Here is an 18,506-nt window from a genome sequence, read left to right as displayed (position 1 = left end):
TTCTGCCTGGAGGCTAGCTGGACCATCCCATATTCCGGCGGCCTGGAGCTGGAAGGCTGGCCCACGGCGCTTGTTTTCCTCCGACAGCCCTCCAGCCGAATGCTATTGAGGCCCAGCGCTCAAAATAGACCGGGCCTCCCGCCGCGACTGTTGGGTGGCCTTCCACCGACTGGCCACCCAAAATCCGCACCAGGGGGGTGGGGGAAACGCTAACCTCCTAAAGTCCTGTGTGCTCTTTTCTCTCTCCATCTCACCTCAGCTAGCTCACTCCTCATCTTCCTAAATTCTGCCCATTCCAATCTGATAATATTTCAGAATAGGTTTCAATAGTGACTTGGAGCTCCTCATGGCTGAAGACTGGTCCCCTTGGAAGGTAAGAGAATTCGGAAAGACCTGAGTGGAAAAGGAACCACCAGCAGATTATCTGCAGGAGTTAGCAGACAGGAGATGGCAATGGCAAGGCCTAGTGGCACCTGTGGTAACGAATCTGATATAATCTCAATCAAACATTTTTTTAAAAAAAGAATACATAATACTCTTTTCTCCACAGCTATGAAACTTGGCCTTCTAGTTCTGCACCACCAAAGATAAATTATAGAAGAACGATGACTGCTGAGTTATTCTTAGCCTCCAGTGATCATTTAATGGTATTACAGCTTTGTAACATGGCTTTATAGGCAGCATCTAAAGTCACATTGGGAATACAGCCCTTAAATGTTTCCTTGGAAGTCAGAGGAAATCAACATCAACTCTAAAACGAGACATGCATTTCTTCCAGAAATGTAGATTAAAATCCGTTCAAATTTAGGAGGCGAGAACATTTATTCAGCTTTCTCATCTGTCCCAGATATTTATATTACTATTAAATGTAAAAATTGTTGTGCACTTCAGGCAACAAAGGCAATTGAGGGCTCAATGGATTAACTGTGCAAAGCACCGCTCGTAAATTTGTCACTTTACTGTATGGATGACCCAGTGTGTAGGTCAGTGACAGCCCAACACAATTTCTATTCATTTAGCTGTGAAAGGATGTCTCAAAGGCACAAGACTCCTTAGAAAAACAGCAATATCTATTATATTATGCCATTGCTAAACTGAAGTGGAAAGAATAAAGTAATCAATTCCAGTTACAATAAAGGTCAATTCTTAAGAACCCCAGGTCAAACCACAAGCCAATTATGTTTTTTCAATAGTAATAGCCTGACAGGAATGACTCGATTCACTCCCCTCCGCCCCTATCCCTCTCACATATAACACACACATACACACACACATTTGTTTGCACTATCCCACTGGCTCTGTCCTGAGATCACTGAAGTTGAATTTACTTTAGCCCTTTAAGTTCAAATAAGCACTTTAGACATGCTCCATGTGGTAAAGCAGACCTGACTTGAAAACGGTTTCTGTACTTACTCGAGAATTTGCCACCTCCAGCGAAACATTCTGAGGAGATGCACTGGGCACTACAAAAAACACAAAAAAACACAGATAATTAAAGGAAAGAAGAAAGCACAGAGGGTGAGTTATACTTCATAAAATGTATGTCCAAACAGGCCATGGTCAAACATCCAAGTGATTCTGCACACTGGTTGCAGAACCTCATGACTTTCTATATTTACTCTAGAACATGCAATCACTTACAGTTTGAACTTGTTTACTTTTAACATGAACATAAAGCATGCGACAGAGAGGCGAGTCATCCTATGAGCTCATTTGTTATGTGTGTAATTCGCTCCAATATGGGCTCTGCCTAACCCACTTAATCTCTTGAGAAGAAGTTCTCCCTCTCAAAATGTCTCTCTGCTCCAAAAGAAAATCATGCAAAACTCCAGATTCTAACCTTACATCCTACATTATATATTCTTGACCATTTGGTCAAGGAAGCTTAGAAGCAGAAACTCAGGAACCATCATGTTCCCCTCAACATTTGTCCATAGCTATCCACACTCACCTTTACAGACCTTAATCCCATTCTTAACCAGATATCTATTCAGCTCTTAAAGGTATTGATCATTGTGGAGAATCTTGATCATTTTAAGAACATAAGAACATAAGAACATAAGAAATTGGAGCAGGAGTAGGCCAATCGGCCCCTCGAGCCTGCTCCGCCATTCAATAAGATCATGGCTGATCTGATCCCAACCACAAATCTAAAGAACACAAGAAGTCGGAGCAGGACCCGGCCACATAGCCCCTGGGCCCTCTCCGCCACCCACAGGGCATTGACCGATCCGAACTCAGCTTCATGTCCAATTTCCTGCCCGCTCCCCATAACCCCTAATTCCCTTTACTTCTAGGAAACTGTCTATTTCTGTTTTAAATTTATCTAATGATGTAGCTTCCACAGCTTCCTGGGGCAGCAAATTCCACAGACCTACCACCCTCTGAGTGAAGAAGTTTCTCCTCATCTCAGTTTTGAAAGAGCAGCCCCTTATTCTAAGATTATGCCCCCTAGTTCTAGTTTCACCCATCTTTGGGAACATCCTTACTGCATCCACCCGATCAAGACCCTTCACAATCTTATATGTTTCAATAAGATCGCCTCTCATTCTTCTGAACTCCAATGAGTAGAGTCCCAATCTACTCAACCTCTCCTCATATGTCCGCCCCCTCATCCCCGGGATTAACCGAGTGAACCTTCTTTGTACTGCCTCGAGAGCAAGTATGTCTTTTCTTAAGTATGGAGACCAAAACTGTATGCAGTATTCCAGGTGCGGTCTCACCAATACCTTATATAACATAACATTTTTCTTCTCTGAGTTCTGCATTATTTTATCACAATTCTGGTATAAATTAACCATGCGTTTCTGCTTGATCCAGTTTTTAAAAGTCAAGCTGTTTTCTGAAATCTAGTTTATTCACCCATCATATATATTTTTTTAATCTCACCGGCCTGTCTCTTTCGATCGCCAGTGAAACACACTAGAATTAATGAAATATCACAGCAGAATGAATGTCAATCAGTCGGCATGAAATTCAGGAAACCAGGCCAGACGTCAGTTCACAAAAGAAATTATATTTTGACCCCTCAAAATGGCCAAGAATGGAGAACTGGTCAACAAACTTATTCACAGAATGTATCAACAAAACAAGGAGGCTGTAAAAATAAAGCCATGGAACTAATTGACAAAACAATACAGAACAGCAAGAAGTAATCCTCAGCACTAACAGACAACAAGATAATAGAATTAATCTACAGAAGTAGTCCACAGAACAGAGTGGAACCGTGTAACAGGATCATGTAGATTAAGTATGTAACGAAAACATAGATAAAGCAGTGATAGAACGAGACAAGGGATGAGAGGACAAAATGGCAAAGCTAGTTGGCAAAGCTAGATGATGGAACTATGTAGCATCAGCACACTATAAAGCTAGACAGATGGCAGATTATGATGACAGGACAAGGTGACGGGATAACGGAATATGTAACAACTACATGAGAACTAGTTGACAATCTGGTTGACATGAAAGTCAACACAACAATGTGATAGAACAAGGCAACATCACTAAGTGACAACCAGTCAACAGAGCTGGCTAATAGAGTTGAATGACAAACTAGTTAACTTAGCTGGATAGTTAGTACAGATAATGAAAGTGGTGGAACAAGATAGTGCAGCACAGGGTTAAGATGGTGGAGGGGGGGAGTTTGCACAACCCTCCTCACCACGCTGCTTTCCCCTCACCCACCACCATTTTTTACTTGTCTGAATTCAGACACAGGAAAGCCACCCGCCCTAGAGGAAAGTAATTCCCGCCGACTTCAGGCAGGAGTCAGTGTCGGGGCATGTAAAAGAGGCCTGGGAGCTATAATTTCCCTGACCTCACCGGGGGGGGGGGGAGGGGGGGGCGGGGGAGGGGGGTGCGGACGGTTTGCAGCCCTCTTCGGCCCCCACACTCCCAATTCCTGCTCCAAACCAAAATTAGCCCCATAGAGTCTGCAGACAGTAATTGTCTGTGCTCAGACGGATATAGTTATCAGAGGGATGCTCTAATCTGTGGAACCAGTTCCTAGCTTTCAGGAAAAATGTCAGAAAGGGAGAAACGTTAAAGATAAGGCAAAAAGGAAAGTTCCACCCACAGCAACATACTAACCTGGGGATGGGCAATCCAGTCAATTTGACGATTGAGCCCCATTGTCTTTTATCTCAAACTGATCCAAATAAAATTAAACTACTGACATTGGCACTGTTCATTTTTTAAAAAAAATTATAATTTTCTCATCCTATTTTCTCCCTCCTCTCCTGAAGATTCTGCCTCATGCTGGGAATGGTTACACAGGTGCAAACATCTCATCCAAGTGACTACTCTTCACCTGTAAGCTTAGAGGGGGAGAAACTGGTCTAGCGGTGGAAAGCAGGGTGAAGTGGGCGGCGTGCCCAAAGACCCTGATTCAGCTCGCCGGTTGGGACCTTCATAGTATCAGCTGGCTTGGACACCATGCCGTCCCACAGGTAAGTGCTGGGGGTGAGGCAAATGAGAGGGGAGGGAGCGAGCATAGGACAGCAACGACCCACAGTACTGTTGTGCAGCCAGGAGAAATGCCACTTGCTCCTGGCTCCATATTTTTAAAAATGTGCCTGAAGATTTGTGGTTGGGATCAGATCAGCCATGATCTTATTGAATGGCGGAGCAGGCTCGAGGGGCCGATTGGCCTACTCCTGCTCCAATTTCTTATGTTCTTATGTTCTTATGTACTCGCTGTTTGTCGGCGACCTCCGGTGGTCGCTTGCTGGTTAGACCACTGTAGACTTGGAAAGATTGAACGGAGTGCCAGATGCTCTGCAAGGTTTATGCTGAATTTGGCAGTGGGGTCCTAAAACTCGTGTTAAGCCCTTGATTAGCATATCCAAGGAACCTAACACCTGTTTCAGGCGGGCGCCCTGGACACTTGGAAGTCGCCGGCTGCCAGTTTGGCACTTTCGGGGGAGATCAGGCGTGGGGCACTGACGTCCAAATTTCATCCCTCCCCCCCACTGCCCCTCCAACGCACTTGCCTGATAAACTGATGCAACCCAGCCCAATTTCTCCCTCGGGCTATTTAACAATGAAATGCCAAACCTGGTCTTATCCTTACACGGCACACATATCCGCGTTCCAGAAAGGATCACCAGATAGAGGTCAGAAGCAGGAACTCTGACTGAGTTTCACCGCCCCACCAGTTAGGGACACTGGAGCACTGCAGCACTCCCACTAAGCTTTGGCCCACATTGCCCAGGGACAAGCCTGGACCCTTTCCTGGTCTACAGCTCCACAGTAGGAATTGCCTTTACCAACAGACCTATTAGGACATTGGTACATATTTCATGGTGGCTTCTTATTTTTTGCTGATGTTATAACATTATTTGTAAATTAGTTCAAAGTTGGTTAAAAACATTTGCTATTTTTGGCCCATACAAAAAATAACATTAGCAAAAGTTAAATCAAACAAAATTTTACAGCAGTTTTGTTGAGTGAGTGGAAATGATAGTGCTGAATGTTTAATTTATAATTTTCCAATCATAACTTTGGTGTGATAAATTGAGTCTTGGTGTAATGAATTTTGGCTCCTGTGACTGCAATGGCACTTTTGTGCCACAATAATAATCTCTCAGCCACTTGACATACAACAGGCCAAAAGCAATCAAAACTCTCCCCTCAGGTTTATAGCAACCATCTCACTGAACAAACAGATAGACCATTAGCAATTTACTTGACCCAAAAGCAAACAGCTCCAGAGATCTTTGCACTAATGGAATATTCCAACTGAACGAACTCAAAATCGAGGAAGTGGTAAAGTTTTCAAAGGGCTTTGTTGTCTGCTGAAACTGCATTTACCCCATAGTGCTGCCAGCACTGATTTCACCGTATGGTAGATCAAGTGGCACCGGAATGGTTTTATAAGCCGCGAGCAGGCTGAGTCCTCGTTCCACTTACCCAGGCCACTGATGCAATGTTCTTGTCACTGGCCTGTATACACCTTTCACAGCCATCAAGGAATGTCTAGTCATTAAGTTACAAATTGCAACTGAGCATGTGCAGTTGTTTGTTGCCATTGGCGATGCAGAATTTACTTTATGATGTGAACAGGACAAAATCTACAACACAACGAATCAAAGCCATTACAGAAGCAATTCCGGAGTTAAATCATCTGGATCCTTATACTGCGTGGGGTCGAACGGTTTGCCGCCTGCCTCGGCCCTTGTCCGTACGATCTGCGCCGAGTTACAATCGGTCCTATAGTAACTCAGAATCAGATTCCGTTTCCTTCCCTCTTGCTCAAGCTGAACCTAAAGTTTCAAAACCTCAATATTCTGTTCAACTTGAAATGAGCTTCAAAACCACATCCAGTCCATTGGTAAAACCGCTTACCTCCACCTCTGCAACACACCTAACACTCTACCTCGTTAGTATCGCATTTAATTTTCAAACTGGCTTATTTTCTGCCATAGCAGGAATAGTCTGCTCTAAACTCACTGCTCAAAATAGATCAGCAGACAAATCTGAAACTATAATAAATGCTTTGCTGGCTTGGCTTTTTTTTTTATTCGTTCATGCGATGTGGGCGTCGCTGGTGAGGCCAGCATTAATTGCCCATCCCTAATTGCCCTTGAGAAGGTGGTGGTGAGCTACCTTCTTGAAATGCTATAGTCCACGTGGTGAAGGTTCTCCCACAGTGCTGTTAGGAAGGGAGTTCCAGGATTTTGACCCAACGACGATGAAGGAACGGCGATATATTTCCAAGTCGGGATGGTGTGTGACTTGGAGGGGAATGTGCAGGTGGTGTTGTTCCAATGCGCCTGTTGCTCTTGTCCTTCTAGGTGGTAGAGGTCGTGGGTTTGGGAGGTGCTGTCGAAGAAGCCTTGGCGAGTTGCTGCAGTGCATCCTGTGGATGGTACACACTGCAGCCACAGTGCGCCGGTGGTGAAGGGAGTGAATGTTTAGGGTGGTGGATGGGGTGCCAATCAAGCGGGCTACTTTGTCCTGGATGGTGTCGAGCTTCTTGAGTGTTGTTGGAGCTGCACTCATCCAGGCAAGTGGAGAGTATTCCATCACACTCCTGACTTGTGCCTTGTAGATGGTGGCAAGGTTTTGGGGAGTCAGGAGGTGAGTCACTTGCCACAGAATACCCAGCCTCTGACCTGCTCTTGTAGCCACAGTATTTATATGGCTGGTCCAGTTAAGTTTCTGGTCAATGGTGACCCCCCCAGGATGTTGATGGTGGGGGATCCGGCGATGCTAATGCCGTTGAATGTCAAGGGGAGGTGGTTAGACCCTCTCTTGTTGGAGATGGTCATTGCCTGGCACTTATCTGGCATGAATGTTACTTGCCACTTATCAGCCCAAGCCTGGATGTTGTCCAGGTCATGCTGCATGCGGGCTCAGACTGCTTCATTATCTGAGGGGTTGCGAATGGAACTGAACACTGTGCAATCATCAGCGAACATCCCCATTTCTGACCTTATGATGGAGGGAAGGTCATTGATGAAGCAGCTGAAGATGGTTGGGCCTAGGACTCTGCCCTGAGGAACTCCTGCAGCAATGTCCTGGGGCTGAGATGATTAGTCTCCAACAACCATTACCATCTTCCTTTGTGCTAGGTATGACTCCAGCCACTGGAGAGTTTTCCCCGATTCTCATTGACTTCAATTGTACTAGGGCTCCTTGACACCACACTCGGTCAAATGCTGCCTTGATGTCAAGGACAGTCACTCTCACCTCACCTCTGGAATTCAGCTCTTTTGTCCATGTTTGGACCAAGGCTGTAATGAGGTCTGGAGCTGAGTGGTCCTGGCGGAACCCAAACTGAGCATCGGTGAGCAGGTTATTGGTGAGTAAGTGCCGCTTGATAGCACTGTTAAAGGCTGTTAAAGAAGAAGGTAACTTGGTCGAATAGTACCAGAAATTAGGGCTGGCTTCTTTTTGACTCGTTTGTCCAGAAATTTCTAATACGCATGTCAAATATAAAAAGTATATTTTTCTAATTACAGTCCACATTTGTGTCTTATTATGAGTAAGCGTAATTATTAAGGACATTCAGGTTTTCAATTGGCAGAAGCAAAGCGGACAACAGAATTAATTCTCACGTTGATCCATGGGCTCAGCCTGGTAGTATGACAGTAAAGGAGAACCAGCCTGGAGCCGTGGCATATTATCAATTGATGTGGTTCGCTAAAAGGATAAGGCCCTTTAGTTATCTGTAAAATACACAACTACAAATAATTGATAAAGAAACATCGTAAGTAAAAAATGTCTTTCATAAACTCATCACAAAGTAGTTAGCCTCCAAATAGAGGGCAGTTCCATAGCAATCATCAGTGCTTGTTGAAAATAGCAAACAAATAGGGATGTAGGGAACTGAACCTTGGTGACGAGAGTATGCCATGTTTACATACCTAGCCTTGCAGTGAGGATGTCCTCTTTGCTCAGATATTAGCCACTTGTGAAGTGGAGAGAGAAATTTTCCACATAGCCTGCTCAATTCACAGGCTACCTGATCCAGAACTGAATGGCCAGCAGCCCCCAATCCAGTCCTAAATTAAAATTAAGTCAGCCCTTTTGATTAATTATTTTCCGTCTTTCAAGAGGTCAGCCGTAACATAAGAAGTTGGGGCACTCTCACAAAGTGCTTCAATTAAATCAATTAAACACTCAGCTTCATTTACTGCCCAAGTGCTCCTTACTTAGTGAAGCGATCACTCGCACACATACACACACACAATTTGTTTGATTCATGATTGCTTAACAGAGATGACAACATCTCCACCTAAACTAAATAGTTTATGGAAGAGGGATGTATCTGGTAGCTGGAAAAATAAATAGCTGTTTCTTAGTGACACCTATCTTGCATTGTACAACTATCCAATGCCGTTCTGTTTTTTTACCGACTAATGCCCAGCATATTGTCACTGGTACTTCAAAAATGTTTAAAACTCCCCCCTCGGCTCAGGTCTGTATAGTGGCTTAGGAAATGAATGCAGAAGCCTACAGAATAAGGGATGCAAACTCTAAAATTTACAGTCTCTGTGACGCTACCTTATTAATATATTATTGCAAGTTTAAGGTAATCGGCAAAACAGCCAGAGGCGACATGAGGAAACATTTTTTTACGCAGCGAGTTGTAATGATCTGGAATGCACTGTCTGAAAGGGTAGTGGAAGGAGATTCAATAATAACTTTCAAAAGGGAATTGGATAAATACTTGAAGGGAAAAGAATTACAGGGCTATGGGAAAAGAGGAGGGGAATGGGACTAACTGGATAACTTTTTCAAAAAACCAGCACAGGCACGATGGGCCGAATGGCCTCCTCCTGTACTGTACCCACTATGATATTGCACACACATCTTGACTAATATATCTGGAGTTGCATGTTTGCCTCTTGCAGCAGTCCATGTTCCATTCAGGTTCAGTGTAAGCTCCTTTATTACCATTCTGGGAACTTAGTTTCCCTTCTGGAAAATGTAACTTTTGTTTTTACAAAAACAAAAGGTTCAGAGAATCTATTTAAATATAATTATTCAGCCAATGGTTCAGTGAATACATTGGCCTAGAAATTCAGGAGCACCTATTTTTAGGTACGGTGGGGGGCACAGGGTATGATCCCTGCACCTGAATGGTGAGGTACAAGGATCCCCCGATATTCAGCCTCAGCCCTCATTAACATCAAGCTGGAGTGGCGGGAGGATCCCGCCGGCAGAGAGTGAACCAAGATCGGCCGTGGGGTGAGGAGGGGAAACTGAAGCCAGGGAGGGATCAGAAGCCAGGTTTGGGGGGGAGATAAGGCCTCGGTGGGGGACATTGGGCCTTGGGGGAGAGATCAGATCTGGGGGTGGTAGAGATCGTGGGGGGAGGACGGTGGAGGGGAGCAGAGGCGATGGGCGGGGGGGTGGGGTAGCGGCCTGTGGTCTTTTAACGTGGGGCTGGGAGGAGTATTCCTGCTGTGCTGTGTGAGTTCAGCATGTGGCGAGTGAAGCACTGGGGCATTCGAAAATCGGAAACAGGGCCTGCAAGACATGCAGGTCCTTAATTTAAACAAATTATTCTGTTGTTAAAATGTTCCCGACATGCGCTCATCACCAGCCCATCTACATTATCCAATATGGCGGGAGGCACACTTCCGGACGGAAATGTGTGCGCTCTTCCTGCCCACCATATTGGAGGCCGTTTAGCACATGTGAAACGGGCACTGCGCTGCCGAATTTCTAGGCCATTGTACCCAACAATTACTTACATTTATGTAGTACTTTTCATGTAATAAAATATTCCAAGACAGTGAACATCAAGCATGAGTTAGGAGAAGAAGTAGAGGAGGTGACCAATGGCATAATTAAAGAGGTACCGTTTAAGGAAACCTTTGAAGGTATGGATTAAGGAAGGAAATTCCTGAGTCTGGGAGCTTTGTGGCTGAAGGTTATTTCATTGATTGAGAAGTGGGGGGGAGGTGAGATCAGTGTTAGAAGAGCAGAGCAGAAGCAGGAAGGAGCAAAGCTATGGAGGGATTTACGGATGACCAGGATTTTAAAGTTGGGCAACAGGGAGCCAGTAGAGGTCAGTGAGGACTAAAGTGATAGATGAAATGGAACTCTTGAGCACAGTATTGGAGAAATTGAGACTTTGAGGTGAGAAAGACATGGAGGTTTCAGCAGTGGTGAAATTAAGTCAGCTCTAATTTCTGGTACTATTCTAAGCCAGCTATGTATTTATTATAGTATGGGTTTGTTTGCTGTTCTACTTTGAGCAGAGAGTTTAGAGCAGACTCAGGGCGCAGAACAGGCGGACAGGGGCTGAGGCAGGCGGCAAACCGTTTGGCCCCACGCTGAGTGAGGATCCGAACAATTTTCACTCCCCGGCCTCGTCTGCATGCGGGTCATCAGTCTCCCGCCCAAACCCGGCAGGAAGATCCAAACCGGAGCAGGATTTCGGGCAGCAAGCGGCTGGGAATCCAAGAGGAACATTCCCTGGTAGTCAAGTAAGCACATAGGAGGGGTGTCTGGAGGGTGTCGTGGTCATGAGGGGGAGGGGAGCCCGGGGCTTGGGCGGCCCAAGCTTTCTTTTTGAGGCCCGGAGGAGCACTCCTGTCCATCCCACCCCACAAGGAAAACAACAAAAAAATCTCCTCACTTTTCTCGGCCTCTTCTTACCCCGATGTCAACTTGTCACCAGGTTGACCTAGCAGGGACGACACGATGGGGTTAAAATTTCAGTCAGGCCTCGAGGACATCATCAGAGCCCAATCTGCATATTTAAAGCAGGACCCCACTGCCTTCTGGCGAGTGTCCCATGCGTCTGCTAAAAACAGCAGGTTAAAATTACATCCTGTTTGTAGGGTTTTATGGCTGGAGGAGGTTATAGAGATAGGGAGGAGCGAGGCCCTAGGGGGATTTGAAAACAAGAATGAGAATTTTAAAATCGAGGTTTTGCTGGAAGCCACTAGGCTATTTTATAGTGGTAGGAATCATAGCCAAGCCCTATTCTGTCCTCACTCAAAGTTCACATATGCTCACAATGCGGCAGCAAATACTGATTAGTGATCAGGAATGGGAACGTGGGTAGATTTTCTCTTCTCCATCATCCAGGGGTGCTGAAGCCAATTGTAGTACCCCTACTGCTCTCCTGACTGAGGTCAGCTCATTGCAATTTGGCACCTGCCTGCTTTTGTTTGCTAAATTCCGTCACTGTGCTGTCCGACTGCCTGTTTCATGTCAAATCTTGGATTAGCTAGAAATTTCTTCAACTTAACATCGGCAAGACCAATGTCATCCTGTTTGGCTTTCCCCAAAAGCTTTAGCCCCATTTTTAACCCTGTCCACCTGCCAGAAACCACCATCAATACTGCTGCCTTCTGTGACATTTCACTACGATATAGGCGCTATCTAAATGCAAGTTGTTGTTGTTGGCGCATATACGAAGACTGGCCCATTGATTAAAGTACTAGGTGGCCGCTGGTGCCTATGGAACCATTTTCTAGTATGCATCATCTCATCCCTAAATTTAACAGGGGTGGAGTGAGAATACAGGGAGCCCACTCTGGGTACAACTGAAGACCTGAAAAGCAAACGCAACCTTTTTACAATGCTTTTTGTTATTAATGTATAGTTCAGAGTTTGAACTTTCTGTGGGTATCAAGAAATCCATTTAAAAATCCCTTTTGTTTTGTTTCAGATTCATGCCAGGGCACTTGTGGCCATTTTTTCAATACAGCTGCTCCTGTTCTTCTTAAATGAAAAACTTTGGCTTTTAAAATAAGCTGAGCTTCAGACTTTTAAAAATGAAAGAAGTTCTTCTTCAAATCTGTAACCCTATGGGAACAAAACACGTGGTATTCCTGTGCTGTGACCTGTTCAGACTTATGTTGGAGCGATACCTTGCAGTCATTCATTCTCACACTTGTCCTTTGCTTTATATACGCAGTCAACACAATAAAGTGCAGCCACCCTGATTAAACGTCACTGCAGGGAGCCTTTGTTTTAATATCCCTCCACCCGTCCCACTACTCCCACTCCTTTCCTGAAGGTACTGATTCTTGCTGGGGTACAGCTTCACAGAGGCTGACCATCTTCCAGTGCCTTGCTCATGTGGCAATTCCTCACATATAAGCCTAGAGGGTGTTGGTAAGTTATTTGACAGTAGAAGGTGTAGGGTTGCCAATTCTAGTTGGACGTATTCCTGGAGGTTTCATCACATGACCTCCCGCCTCCAACCGCCCCGCCCAGTCAACCAGCCTTCGAAGTTCCAATATATTTATAACTAATAAACCAAAATGTTCAAAGAAAATTGTAAAAACACACAATTCTTTTCATACTCCTATGACTTTTCTCCCAGGGGGCTCACAGCAGTTTCCAGAAGATTAATCTTTAATTTCTGGAGACTCCGAGTCAATCTTAGAGGGTTGGCAAACCTAGCAAGGTAGGTGGGGCATGGGGGGGTGGGGGGGGTGTGCAGTTGTGGACAGGGCAGCATCACAGCTGAAGCAAATTCATTCCACGCTCTGCACTTTCTCGCAGGAGTCACTGGATAGCAATCAGGAATGGGAACTGTTCTTTTTCCCCTTCTAGCCTGGAAACACCGAGTCGAGTTGCAGCAATCCCAGCTGAGATCAGCTGACTGACACAAGGACAGGGATCTTTCTGGACTGTATGGCTCAGTTCTACATTGCGCAGTGCCTTTACCAAATGAGCCACTGGAACAGTGGAAGATATAGTGTAGTTGTAACTATACGAGAATATATGGAAGGACAAAATCCAGCCGATCAAGTCTGTTCCTTCAAATGGGGTATGCTGTCACTCCCTCTCCCTATTTAATCTCCTGAAGGAAGTGACTGTGTAATGCAGTTGAGATCTTGCAACACTGAAACAGTTGACGCTGAATGAAAAACATTAAATAAACCTCAGGAAAAAATATTTAAATCGGTAGAGAGAGAAGGAAAATCACCCATAATTTCAAACAGGAAACTGACCTGATATTGAATAAAACAAAAGAAATCAACTAATGAGCTAAACCTAACCAAACTGAACCAGGTTAATGGCAAAAAGTAAGAAGAGCCCAGATGGTGGAGGCAGTAAGTAATAAACAAGTATGACTTGATGAGAATTTCGAATGCTGTGGAAATTAAAGTTGGAGAGCAGACAGCTGAAGTGGAAAGTTTAAGTCTATAAGCTGATACTCAAAGGCAGATAGAGAGAAAAATAATTAAAATAAATTACATTGTACAGAGGCCAGAGCTGGGAAGTAGAATGTATTACTTTTGCATCAAGGTTGAAATCATTTAAAGACCACTCATCCATGTTTAGTGCAGTTCTGAGGATTCTTAGCTCTCTAGAAAGAGATCAGTAAACAAAAAGTTGGGGAATTAAAAGCCAAATTTTGTTTGTTGAGGTCATCAATGCGGATATCATACAGTTTTTGCAGCTCAACACTAAAATGAAAAATGTTACTCCATATTAGACCTAGCATTAGTGAGTTTAACAAATGGGAAAGTTTGGAAATCCACACCACAGCAGAGACAGAGGTGAGGGTGTCTCACAGCACATGTGCAAGGTTAAATACACTGATGTATCTGTGATATGTTATATTGCACAGTCTGTATCAGACCATGTAATTACATATAATGTATTGCTGTTATTATTTAAGGTCTGCTACTATTATTTCAGACTATCTCTACAATGGTTTGCTCACTGCCTGTGGTATAGATACTATGCTATCTTTCACTCTTGTGTTTTATTATATTATTCAACAAAAATGAGCTAAAGCAAGATGGTGATCTAGGAGCTTGTGACGACAATTGCGACTTGATGGTGGAAGACTTATGAGAAAAGTTGGGAGCCTCCTGGAATTTTTGGGATGATTTGAAGGCCTACATCCAACCATACTTCAGGAAGAATGTCAGGACTCCCAACATGGGCAAAGTCATTAAGGGCTTCCTCAACTTTCGATGTACCAATTGCTACAAAAATTGTATGCTTCACATCTGGATTATCAAACTTTCTGACATTTAGCATTTTGAAAAGCCTTATTAGCTGTTTGTTTATTTTTTTTTCAATCATTGTTATAGGTGTGTTGTGATTGGCTGTTAGATTTTCATTACTGCAACCAAAATCACATTCTCGAGAAGTGCACATTTCAAAAACAGGTATTGCCATCATTTTAATAATGTAATCATTATTAATTATGATAGGCATTTCACCTTTTTTCTTTTTAAAAATATGAATTCCTGTCCCGTAACATTCTATACAAAGTAGCGATGATAATATGAATCCTCACCAAACACCAGGGCCCCGATTTTAGAATGGAGACGGGATGGCAGAGGTGATGGGGGGGGAAGGGGAGGGCGGTGGTGAATGGGCGCATGGGTGACCCAACTAATAAAATGTCCGTTTCGTACGCGATCGCAAGTGAATTGGTACCAATACACGTGGCTTCCGGGTTTGCCGTCCGAAAGCTGCGCTGTGGGCAGACTGCGCACCCGCATCACAGGCTGTCAGCTGGAGGAGCTCTATTTAAAGGACCATTGCTCCAAAGGCTTTTGCTGGAGCAAAGACTCAGAAATCACAATGGAGTAGCACAGAGGCAAGGCTGCTCCAAGGTTCAGCGGTGCCTCACTGCAGCAACTATTGGAAGGGGTGAGGAGAAGGAGGGAAGACTTTTACCCCACGGACGGGAGGAAGTGCCCTGCTTCTGCCTCCAAGAAGGCCTGGCTCGAGGTGGCAGAGGAGGTCACCAGCAGGAGCAACATCTCCTGCACTTGGATCCAGTGCAGGAAGCGTTTCAACGATCTAACTAGGTCAGCCAAAGTGAGCACACTTATTGATACTCCTACATTCCGTGTTCCACATCACCATCCCCCCCCCCAACTCATTCTGCACTGCCAAGATTACTCTATCATATCACTCTTCACACCCACTCAAAGCTCATCCTCAACTTACTTGCACTTCCTCAGCACTTCCTCACCTCCCCATTAGTCACTCCACCACTACCACTCAACCCAATCCTCACTCAATGTCATGGCTCTGTCTCATACTCATCCTCTGATGCATCTCTTTCACGGTCAGTCTCACCCAAAGCAATGCATTCATCGGCTGGCCTCCAAGAAGGCCTGGCTCGAGGTGGCAGAGGTGGTCACCAGCAGGAGCAACATCTCCTGCACTTGGATCCAGTGCAGGAAGCGTTTCAACAATCTAACTCGGTCAGCCAAAGTGAGCACACTTATTGATACTCCTACATTCCGTGTTCCACATCACCACGTCCCCCCACCCCCAAGGTTCAGCGATGCCTCACTGCAGCAACTATTGGACGGGGTGAGGAGAAGGAGGGAAGACTTTTACCCCGCGGACGGGAGGAAGTGCCCTGCTTCTGCCTCCAAGAAGGCCTGGCTTGAGGTGGCAGAGGAGGTTACCACTCTCTCACACGACTGTTCTTTGTCTCCATCTAGGAGAAAAGAGCGCAAAATGCATGCGAGAGGGCGAGGACTGGAGGGGGGCCACAACAAGTCGTGGTCCTCACAGATGCAGAGCATAAGGCCCTGGAGATCAACTGCACCCTCAAGTGCCTGTCCATCAGGGACAGCAAGCCTGGTACCCCTCAAATGTCTGGTGACACAACTTTAACATTCATCATACAAAATATGAATTGATGTTAACAATGCTTGTCATGTTCAACACCTCAGTATGCTCATTGCAACATGACACATCTGTGATGATGCGTAATATTGCCTTCTGTTCTCTGACAGGCCCTTCAACGACAGCAGTAATGGCAGAGGGCAAATCCTCAGAGGACCTGCCGGCACCTGAGGGTACTCGATCACATCATAGCGAGCCATCAACCAGCACAGATACTCACACCTCGGTGGGTCCTATTGATGAGTTAATTGGGTTGACACCTGGTGAGTCACCACACACAAGTGAGCACGAGCAGAGACTGGTGGTAGGGGCAGCTGTACAGAGTCCGCATCGGTGGGAGCACTCTTCCCCAGGCTCTGCTCGGCTGGACGCAGGTGCTGAACTGCGGGGGCCATCCTTTAAAGGGAGAATGATCGAGGGACAACAGCACATTTGCGAGGTACTGGAGCAGGTGCCACGTGCACTTTCCACAATAGCGCAGAAGATGGAGGAGTCCAACACTTGCATGAGTGCAATGGTGGCACAGGTACAGGAGGGAATCTCTGAGATACTGTCACAGGGACGTGAGCAAGTGTCTGAGATTGTGTCACACCTAACTGTTGAAATGTCTGAAACACTGTCACAGGGATGTGAGCAAGAGTCTGAGATAGTCTCGCAGGTAAGTGCGATGGAGAGAAGGCAAGCCTCCGTTGAGCTTCAAGCACTGCTCACAAATGAGTACATTCAGGCCCTAACAACGGTCGTTCGGACTCAGGGTGAACAACATTCTGCCGCCTTAAACAAGCAGGCAGATACTTTACAACTGGGCTTCCAAGGCCTCATACATGTCCTCTAAACTGTTCTCCAGCAGGGTGGTAGGAGTGGTATGGGCCTGGTCCAGGAGAGGGATGGTGGCAAAAGGGGACATGGAAGTGGGGACGCCAGTAAAAGCGCTCCCACCTCTCACCCATTGCCCCCCTGTCAACCAGTATCCGCAATGCTGCCTCCTCTCCAGGTGGTTGAGTCTGTCCCTGCACAGGTGCAGGTGGTGCAGTCGTGGAGAGGCCCTCACGGGCTCCAAAACCCAGAGGGCGTAGGCCGAAAGTATTTAGGCAGTCAGGGCATGAACATGAGCAACCTGCCACTACCTCTGCTGCAGCCACAGGGGATGCACCACGTAGAGGCGGTAGGAAGAGGAAGCCTAAGGATCTGTGATCATGAAGGGTATGCACAAGGGTGTCTGACAGATGGTCATGTTTTTCATTTATATTTGTTTTTTGTTAAAGTCACATTAAATGTTATCATCCTCCCTACTACTGCCACGTCTTGCCCATTCTTGACTGACTTTTGTGATAATGCCCTTTCATGTGCTTCACCATGAATGGCGAGACTTGATGCCATTCATTGGGTCACTTTACAGTGGGTCTGTGTGTAGTTGCAGGATTGTTTTGTGCAGGGAGGGGTGGCAAGGGTGGTGATGTTGCTCGTCCTCGGATGTATAGGTGAATGCAAGCATGGCGCCCCTCATCCTGATGGTGTCAGTTCGAGGGATTCCGAGAAGTTGTTAAATATGTGTGAACAGAAGAATTCTGCGTGGAAACTAAGAATTTTCAGTGAAAACACAAGATCCAGCCTTGGGCTGATTAATGGCAAGTAACATTTGTTCCAGACAAGTGCCAGGCAATGACCATCTCCAACAAGAGAGAGTCTAACCACCTCCACTTGACATTCAACAGCATTACCATCGCCGAATACCCCACCATCAACATCCTGGGGGTCAACATTGACCAGAAACTTAACTGGCCAAGCCACATAAATACTGTGGCTACAAGAGCAGGTCAGAGGCTGGGTATTCTGCGGCGAGTGACTCACCTCCTGACTCCCCAAAGGCTTTCTACCATATACAAGGCACAAGTCAGGAGCGTGATGGAATACTCTCCACTTGCCTGGATAGGTGTGGCTCCAACAATACTCAAGAAGCTCGACACCATCCAGGACAAAGCAGCCTGCTTGATTGGCACTCCATCCACCACCCTAAACATTTACTCCCTTCACCACCAGCGCACAGTGGCTGCAGTGTGTACCATCCACAGGATGCACTGCAGCAACTCACCAAGGCTTCTTCGACTGCACCTCCCAAACCCACAACCTCTACCATCTAGAGGACAAGGGCAGCAGGCACATGGGAACAACACCACCTGCACGTTCCCCTCCAAGTCACACACCATCCCGACTTGGAAATATATCGCCGTTCCTTCATCGTTGCTGGGTCAAAATCATGGCAACCCCTACCTAACAGCACTGCGGGAGAACCTTCACTTCACGGACTGCAGCGGTTCAAGAAGACAGCTCACCACCACCTTCTCAAGGGCAATTAGGGATGGGCAATAAATGCTGGCCTCGCCAATGACGCCCACATCCCATGAACGAATAAA

General features: G+C 45.8%; 1 protein-coding gene across 1 annotated transcript in view; it reads right to left on the bottom strand.

Annotated features, from left to right (window-relative positions):
* Positions 1-18,506, bottom strand: part of dcc (DCC netrin 1 receptor) — a gene marked incomplete at its 5' end in the record, with an annotated part of 787,692 nt that overhangs the window by 260,061 nt on the left and 509,125 nt on the right. The window contains one exon of the mRNA XM_067983624.1: positions 1,414-1,463. Coding sequence (XP_067839725.1) covers positions 1,414-1,463 — 50 coding nt within the window. The remainder of the gene's footprint in view (positions 1-1,413; positions 1,464-18,506) is intronic.

This window comes from Heptranchias perlo, chromosome 1, assembly GCF_035084215.1.
Source record: "Heptranchias perlo isolate sHepPer1 chromosome 1, sHepPer1.hap1, whole genome shotgun sequence".
NCBI lineage: Eukaryota > Metazoa > Chordata > Chondrichthyes > Hexanchiformes > Hexanchidae > Heptranchias > Heptranchias perlo.
The sequence above is the reverse complement of the archived record's forward strand: the minus strand, read 5'-3'. Positions and strand labels throughout refer to the sequence as shown.